At 37.4% G+C, this 9,846-nt stretch overlaps 1 protein-coding gene across 1 annotated transcript in view; it reads left to right on the top strand.

The window, feature by feature from the left end:
• The window catches only part of LOC106877988 (multiple epidermal growth factor-like domains protein 8), a 575,983-nt gene that overhangs the window by 158,526 nt on the left and 407,611 nt on the right, over positions 1–9,846 (top strand). Inside the window, exon 11 of the mRNA XM_052968134.1 lies at positions 1,747–1,888. Coding sequence (XP_052824094.1) covers positions 1,747–1,888 — 142 coding nt within the window. The remainder of the gene's footprint in view (positions 1–1,746; positions 1,889–9,846) is intronic.

Consider the following 9,846-nt stretch of genomic DNA (forward strand, 5'->3'; position numbering starts at 1 on the left):
AGAAAGGGAGAAACTTTCAAAATACAAAGACCTGGAAATAGAGGTAACTCGAATGTGGAATCTAAAATCAGAAACAATTCCTATCATAGTAGGTGCCTTAGGTATAATAAAAAAATATTCAGACAACTACATAACAAAAACACCAGGACTTACAAATATATATAACATACAGAAAATTGCACTACTAGGCACTGCACACATCCTATGCAAAACACTTTCAATACAGTAACCATAAGAGCATCACAGCAAACCACAGCACATACCCAAGGCTCAGTAGTGAAGTGAAGGCACGTTATAAAAATAAAACTACTGAATAATAATAATAATAATAATAATAATAATAATAATAATAATAGTAATACGAGCACTGGAAAGTGAGGTAGAAGTAATGCTAGGTTGGACAAACAAAGTTACTTATCTGAACATTTCTTCTTCGTAATATGTACACTTTTTATGCCAAGTACTGCAAATGTGTGTCATGTAAATAGGCACACACACATGCACACACAGAATCACCTAAATCAAAATATTCACAGATGTGTATTTATACATACAAATCCACATAACATCACACATGTATGCATTTATATGCATGCACTTATCGATACTTATATCTGAGTTTAGTTGGACATATGGACAATTTAATGAAACAATGAAACAACATGACATAAATATTATAATAGCAATAATTTCCTGCAGGTATCGTGTATGGTAATCAACTGGTCTGTCCATGAAAATTTGTTTGAATGACAGTCCATCATTATATATTCTTGTGTAGTCCATCTTTAATTGTATTAATGATATTGCAAATCTATAAGTGTTGGTAGGATAAGCAATTTTTCATGCAACATATGATCCATGGAAAGGCTCATTGACAGTATAGAGATATCCTGTGTTGTTGAGCGTAGGTAATGGGGTGCTTGCCGCTTCGAAGGCAATATGTAGGAATTGCATGAACAGACCAGTTGATTAGCACATACGATACATGCATGAAATTATTGTTGACATTTTTACTGTTATTATATTGCTTTATGTCTAAGAACAACTCTAGAATCAACTTCTAAAATCACTCTGCACGAAGTGCACACAGTTTTATCCTAAGCAGAACAATTAATGTCCAGTGCAAAGCTTGTTTTTTTGTTTTTTGTTCAATGTTAAAGATGTATTTTATTATTGAGGGGTTTGTTTCATTTAAAATGCTACTGTAGTCCAAAGCACCAATGTGATATTTTATATTTATACTTAGAATTTAAATCATGAATATTGCATATGATAATACAAATTTTTCTTAAAAAATATAAAATATGTAACATAAAAGCCCTGCAGATATTCTGCAGTAGTTTTATAAGTATCTTTTGAATTTCATGTTTACAAATCAATTGATTAATCTTGAGGGCCAATTAATTAGTATGTGAGTGCCCACATGCATACAAACATACACATGCACATTTAAGGGAGTTTGAAGCATTGGATCAGATGTTATGAATAGAATGATGTTTTGATTTAGAAGTTGCAGATTAGTTTACATTAGTTTACATTGTTTACATTAGTTATATTTCAATTTACAAAATTAATTTATACTTCCTTTAAAAATTCCATTCAGTATTACCTTTATCTTCTTTTCTCTTATATAGCAAATATTTCATTTAAGGTATTAAAGATAGGCAATAATTAGAAATATTTTCATTTGCCTATTTGAATTGTTACTTCATGAATAAAATTACAAAATGGTTTTATCTTTTGCAGCTTGTAAGCTGTGTGAATGTAATGGCCATGGAGATGTCTCATTGGGTGAGTGTCACAATCAAACTGGAAAATGTTTCTGTAAAGATGATACTAAAGGCTTTCATTGTCAACATTGCTTGAATGATTATTATGGAAATCCCAGGTAGGTACATAAATATGCTAAATTCGTTTATCAGTAATTTTTAGTAACAGATTACATGTTCACTAATTTTCAAGGAAATTTTCCATTTTCATGTTTTAAATTCATTTGAGAGAGAGAATTTTCAGCAGGTGAGTGCAAAAGAAATGAAGTGGTGAAATATATGGGTATGATGATGATGATAATGATAGATATCTGTATGTATATGCACATGCTTGTGTGTGTGTGTATCTATACATATAAATTTGACATGGGCAATTCTTTCTCGTCTTGGGATTCACGGTCAAACAGCTGGGTGGAATTGCGCGAAAAATTACACAGATATGTAGAATGATCTGGTGGTGATACTGGGCTTTGTATTTTTTCATAGCTCCTATGGTTACCAAGATAATCTTCTATAATAATACTCTTGTATTTATGAATGAGAAAGGAAGGAGTGATGTCATATTTTTTTCATAGCTCCCATGGTTACTGAGATAATTTACTATAATAATACTCTTGTGTTTATGAATGAGAAAGGAAGGGGTGATAGATGAATAAGGAAGGAAGGGGTGATGTCATACTTGGTAGTGGGATGATGAAAATTGTATGCTGAAAAAATAAAGCAAACAGCTTTTCAGCTCTGTGTAAATATATGTGTGTGTATGTAAAAGTGTGAATGTGTGTGTTTGTGTGCGTGTGTGTGCGCAATGAAAGTGGGATGGTTCATCTTTGTTTGCTTAGTGTTTGGGTTTATTTTTGATTTGGTTGAATCTTGGTTGTTTTTTTTTCTTTGTTGGTCAGTTATTTTTAGCGTTTTGACAGAAAAAAGTCATTCTAAAATTGTTTTTTAATGTAAGCATGCCTAAAGAAGTCGAATGCTTACACAGAACAGGTTTTACAGCCACATCATTTAAAACGACTGGGTGAAACTGGGCTTAGCTACTAGTATACATATATATATATATATATATATATAATACACACACACACACATACGCACATATGCCTATATATATACATATATGTGTGTGTGTGTGTATATATCTTCATCATCATCATCATCATTTAATGTTTGTTGTCCATGCTGGCATAGTTTAGATAGTTTGAACAGAGTTGGCAAGCTGGGGAGTTACACCAGACTTTAGTCTGATTTGGTCTGGTTTTTATGGCTGGATGCCCTTCCTAAAGCCAACCACTTTATAGAGTGTGCTGGGTGCTTATATGTGGCACTGCAAGGGTGCTTTTAAATGTTGCTGCACAGGCACTTTTACGCAGCACTACATGGGCACTTTTAAGTGGCATTGCATGGGTGCTTTCATGTGGCACCACCATGATTGCTTCTTACGTGGCATCACCCCAGGTTTCTTGCAAGTCAGTCATCACCACCGGGGAAACTGGTCTTAACACCGCTGCTGCTGAGTATGGGTCTTCTTGAGTACAGCAAGGTGCCAAGCATCTTGGTCTTTTGTCATCTTGCCTGAAAAGTTCAGCGTCCTGAGATTGTCTTCAGTATTTCATCCCATATCTTCTGGGTCTCCCTCTTCCATATGTTCCATCTACTTTGAGACATTGGTACTTCTTTATGGAGCTGTCGGCATCCATTTGCATCACTTGACCAAACCAACAGTCTTCTCTTTTGCACACTGCATTTAATACCTCTTATGCCTGACTTCTCTCTCAATACACCAGTACTCTGTTGAACATGTACACTTACATTACACATCCAGCAGGGCATACTAGCCTCATTCTTTTCTAACCTTCACATGTCCTCTGCATTCAGGGCCCACATTTCACTACCATGTAGTCCGTATATATTGCATCATAGAATTTTCCTTTCGCTCGGAGAGAGAAACCATTCATAGCCAACAGAGGTAAAAGCTCTCTGAATTTCCTCCACCCTATTCTTATTCTAGCTATCATACTCTCTGTGCATCCTCCCCAACAATTGATTTGGTCCCCAAGGTAGCAGAAATTATCTCCTACCGCTAACAAGCCAGCAGGGCATTTAAGAGAATCAGTTTCCCGAGTCTCTATAGTTTTTATACTCCCTGTGTATCTTCCTATTAATCCACTGCACCACTTGTGTGTCCATAGCTTATACTGGGTACACCATATGGTGTTCCTGCTTACACCTTTCCTACAAATTGTCAGTTTTCTTGCTTACTAAGACCATAGCCATTGCTAAGTTAACTTTAAGGCCCTTAGATTCCAAGTTTTGCTTCCACACCTAGAATTTCTCTTCTAGCTCTGATATGGAATCTGCTAAGTAGTTCCCTGGGGCTACTGGTCTTGAATTCCTCTTAGAAAATTACTATTTGTAAATCTCACAATGAGAGATATTCAGTAAAGATTATTTGCTAACATAACATGGCAGTCCTGGTTTAGGACGAATGTTGCTGTAATTTATCCCCAGGAGACATCGTCTTCAGCTGGCTATACAGCACAGTCTGTGTCCTTATATTTTCAAACAGGGAAATCTAACACCCCCACTCAGCTCAAAACAATATCTGTGTATCACGATTTCCGAGTTATTTCCCTTCATCAGCACAGAATAATTGTTCAGCTAGAGGTTAATTCTTTATTACAGGCACAAGGCCTAATTGCAGAGGGGACATACAAAGACATGCTGGAACATAAAACATATGAAGAATGATTGTGAAATGAATAAAATTACAATGCTCCCACTATGAGATGAAACCGTGGATTCCTTTTCTTTAAACCATTACATTTTACATAACTTCTAGCCTCGCTCCGAGTCGAAACCGTGACTTCCCTCTTCGCTTTTACCCTACAATTATAAACCTTTTAAACAAATGTTCATACAGGACTTACACATTTCTTTTCCTTTTTAAACTAAAAGTCACTCAAATGTATTTAACAAAGAAACTTTTACAAAACCTGTTCATTCAGCAGTTTCAAAATTTACTTGTTTTTTCTTTTTTTTTCCATAATAGTCCAAATATTTTTTCCTCAGTCTTTACAAAATTATAATGACTTACCACTTCTGTCTCTCACAATGTCTTTCAATTCTCTGCACTCCTTTTAAGTTGGGGTGTCCTTCTCACTATTATTTTTGTTTTTGTTTGTTTTTCATGTTGTCTCTTTTTGTTTCTATTTTCCTGCTGTTTTGTGTGTTCTTGTATTTTCGTCTCTAAGTCTGTGTGTTCATGTATTTGTGTGTCTGTGTGTTCATGTATTTGTGTGTCTGTGTGTTCATTTGACTGCAACTCAACGTTTCATCTGTGTGTCTATGTTTTTAGGTTTCCGTAATTCTGGGTTGTCTTGTTTCTGGTCTGAATGACTCTGTACTTTTGATTCCTTTGCTGGTACTTCCACTGGTAAATTTTCTCCCTTTCTCTTCATGGGTTGAGTTTTTTCTTCCATTCCTTTACACTTCTTCAATTCCACTGTCGTTGGTGACTTTTTTCTCTCTCTTTTCATGGGTTTTACCACCGCAAAATCCCCATCCTGTTCTGTTTTCTGTTTCTGCTTTTTTTCCACCACTATATCTTCCTCAACACTCTCTTCCACCATTTCTACTGCTGCTCTAGGGCATTTCCTTCTCAAGTGCCCTCTTTCACCGCATCTGTAACATTTTGGGGGTCTCCCCTCCAACATTATTTCCAATTTTTCACCGTTTGGTAATTCCAAAGTTTCTGCCATTTCATCATAATATTTTGGGCTTACTGCACAGATTATTTCAATGCCATAACCCCAGAAATTCAATTGTTGTGTTCTGCTTACTATGCCTATGCTCAGGTTTTCTCTAACCTTCCTCAGCTCAAAATTAAAAGTTGCGTCTATTACCCATTCTGGGTCTATCGATGGTGGGATCCTTCCCACCCTCACCCTGACGATTCTTTTGCTCCAACAGTTCGGCATCAACATCCATTTTACTCCCGTTAACATTGTGCTGCCGGATGTTTTCGCATCCTCTACTGAAAGAAAGGTTACTACTATAGTTCCGTATCTTCTTCCTCTTGTAAAAAACGTTATCTTTTCTCCCATGTTCACCACCAACATTTCCTCTATCTCTTCCTGCGGCGCGTGTTCTAGTCTCCCATTTTCATTTGAAAATGTTCTGAATATTACCGTCTTGCTTTCCATTTTTCTTTTTTCCTCCTCTGGCAGGGTCATTTTTATGTTTGACCCTTCTTTCTTTACATTCTCACAATATTTAGTTATCTTCTCTTCATTCCACTCCATCTTCTCCGGCTTCAGCACACGTGGGTCTATGGCATCTTGACCTCCTGTAGCTTTTTCATAACTTTTCATTTTTTCAATTGTTTCGCACAAAAATTTTGCTTAGTATTCTTCAAAAAACAACAAAAATGTTCGGCTAGCGGTAGCACTGTCAAATTCCTATTTGAAATATATCGTTTTCAAAGTGACAACTAGTCACTGATCTATAAATTAAAAAATTACTATTTGTAAATCTCACAATGAGAGATATTCAGTAACAATACTTTAGAGTAAAGATTATTTGTCAACATAACATGGCAGTCCTGGTTTAGGACGAATGTTGCTGGTTTAGGATGAATTCTGTGCTGATGAAGGGAAATAACCTGGAAATTGCGTTACACAGATATTGTTTTGATCTGAATGCGGGTGCTAGATTCCCTTGTTCGAAAATAAAGGTCACAGATCGTGTTGTATAGTCAGCTGGAGACGATGTCTCCTGGGGTTAAATTAGAGCAACATTCATCGTAAACCAGGACTGCCATGTTATGTTGGCAAATAATCTTTACTCCAAAGTACTGTTGCTGAATGTCTCTCATTATGAAATTTACAAATAGTAATTTTCTAATTTATAGATCAGTGACTAGTTGTCACTTTGGAAACTATATATTTTGAATGGGAATTTGGCAGCACCACCTCTAGTCGAACAATTATTCTGTGCTGATGAAGGGAAATAACCTGGAAATTGCGATACACAGATATTGTTTCAAGTTGAGTGGGGGTGCTAGATTCCTTTGTTCGAAAATATAAGGCCACAGATCGTGTCGTATAGCCAGCTGGAGATTATGTCTCCTGGGGCTACATTACAGCAACATTTGTCGTAAACCAGGACTGCCATGTTATGTTGGCAGATAATCTTTACTTGAATTTCTCTGTTATGGGCTGGCTGGAGGACAGTGATGAAAAGAACGGGATGAATGACTAAACCTTGATGAACATCTACCTGTACACCAAATTCTTTGCTGTGCTTGTGATTAACTCTCACCTTACTGACAGTATCTTTGTACATAGCCTGTACAGCTTTCATCAGCCACTCTTCTAACCTCAGCCTCTTTGGTGCCCACCATATCACACACTGGGGGTACACTGTCGAAGGTTTTGTACACGCACACACAAATACACACACACACACACACACATATAGGAGTGTACAAACCAAAGAAAGAGGCCCTCTTAGCACATTTGGTAGGTGTTACATATATTTTAAAATAAGAGTTTGATTCAGCTCCACATGGTTTAAAGTTTTGTGGACTTGTAATGTGAATGCATCTCATCAGATAGTGAGAGAAGTGTAATGGGATTTGGGAAAATTTCAAGATGATTTCTAGATATTAATTGGTCTGTTCAGGTCATCTGGTGTTAATGCTGCAGAAGCAACATCAGTTCTTTTTGTTCCTCTTAGTCCCATGTACTTGGACAAGATGTTGGCAGGTAGCTGATACCACTAGGGTGGCAAGTTTTGGTATAGTGTATTTAGCAACATCAGCTCATTGCATTTGATGTCACTCACAGTAGTATGAAATGTTATCACAGATCAGTAGCTAGCTGGTCATTCAATGGGGCATTAACATTTTAGCAGTAGCAGTCTTTACATGGGAGTAGCCATATTTGATATTTTTAGGTTGAAGTTGAGGCTGGATGATCAGCATGGGTAGGGCTGTAGTCCATACTGGTGGTAGCCAAACTTTGAATGATATATCTGGCATGTCAGCTGCCAGTGGCTAGAATTTCATCAACAGAGCATACCTATGGTGGAAACAATAAGATGGTTCATTCTTCCTGTTGCTAGATAATGCAGCTTGAAGGAGTTTGTGTAGTCTCTTGTAGAGACAGAGTTGGCAGTTGTGAGTTCCAGGTGACTGGTGGGTGGGGCATGTCAATGATACTCCATTTGATGTTGGGGAAGTTGTTCTGAAAGATAGTTGTTGAGTTTTCATATGAAGTGGGACAGCGAGTTGGAATTTTCCATATCCATGCACTGAAGTAGTGCGTATACTGTGTAAACCTTTTGTTAAAGCCATTGGCTGCCATGCTTGTGTAATGTCTTGTGATGCCATTGGATGGTGTAACTTTATAGGCTACAGCTTTTAAGAAGCAGGATCCTCTTAATGTACAGCTAAGATGTGGATTAGAGGCTGTGTAGGTGCCTGTTATAGCATGCAATGTTTAAAATGATGTTGTCTAAGCAGAAGTAACTGACCTTATTGCAGTGACTGAAGAATTTATATTACTTGTGGGTTCTAGGGAAATGTTTTCTAATTAGTTTCAGGAAAGCTCCTTGCTATGTTAGTTGAAACTTTAGGTTAAATGGAGGATTGGACCAGATTCTTTTTCTCTTTCTAACGTTTGGAGTTGGCTTGGGATGCCTTCCATATATATATATATATATATATTATTTTATTTAAAAGAGTTCCAACTCTGTCTGTTTTTTATGTTTTTTATTTATATTCTTGTAAAATTTATGTTATCGGCCAGAGGGTCAAACACAACTTCACACCTTCAACAATAATCTTACTCTCCTCTGGTGGTACTGGCAGCAAGATGCCACCAGGAAAGGGTGAGCCAACAAACAAGAGATCAAACATGACAGAAAGTGAACAAACAAATCATAAACAAATAGAAAGTGAATATACAAACATAAAATAAATGTAATACAAGATGAAAACATTAGTGGATGGACAAAGGACAAAGACAAAAACAAACAAGATGAAATGTAGACATACAAACAAACTAAAAAAAAAAATAAACAGAATGTGGCCTTAGGGCCAGCCAGAAGATGAAAATATGGTTAACGCTAGGAAGAATATCCAGAAGGATTAGACACAGAAAGACAACAGAGAGACAGTGAAACTGAGAGATGAGAGGAATTTGTTTCCAGAAACAGATGTCTCATAAGTATTTAGCTAACTGATTGGTTAAATGGCAACTCATCTGACCAATGTACAAAAGAAAGCATTTAGTGTCCTGAATTCCTCTATTATCGCCTGGAGGACTATGATAAATAGGAGGGGGCTGGGGACAGACCCTTAGTGGACCCCTACCTCCACCCGGAATTCTTCACTGTACTCATTGCCAACACTCAAACTCTCACCTTACTGACAGCGTCTCTGTACATGGCTCGCACAGCTCTCACTAACCATTATTCAATCCCTAGTTTCCTCATTGACCACCAGATGAGAGATTGGGGAACCCTGTCGAAGGCTTTCTCCATGTCAACGAAAGCCAGGTACAGAGGTTTATCCTTGGCTAGGTATTTCTCCTGAAGCTGTCTTACCAGAAATATAGCATCAGTGGTGCTTTTCCCTGGCATGGACCCAAACTGCATTTCATCTAAACTGACTTGCTCCCTAAGTAATTGAGCTATGACCCCCTCCGTGACTTTCATTACCTGATCTAAAAGCTTAATACCTCTGTAATTATTTGTATCTAATGCGTCACCTTTACCTTTGTAGCAGTTGACGATGGTGCTGCTACACCAGTCATTGGGTATGATTTCTTTGTGTATCACCTGGTTAACAATATGGGTGACTAGGCTATAGCCGACACTGCCAGATATTTTGAGCATCTCTGCAGTGATTCCTGATGGGCCGGGGGCTTTCCCTGTCTTCATACTCTTAATTGCTTTATCTACCATGGTACTGTCAACTCGGATAGCTGGTCCCTCTGTTGGGTCGACATTCGGCAGACTCTCTTTCTCCCATTCATTCTCTTTATTGAGCAATCTTTCGTAGTGGCGTCTC

This window comes from Octopus bimaculoides, chromosome 1 (assembly GCF_001194135.2).
Source record: "Octopus bimaculoides isolate UCB-OBI-ISO-001 chromosome 1, ASM119413v2, whole genome shotgun sequence".
Classification (NCBI taxonomy): domain Eukaryota; kingdom Metazoa; phylum Mollusca; class Cephalopoda; order Octopoda; family Octopodidae; genus Octopus; species Octopus bimaculoides.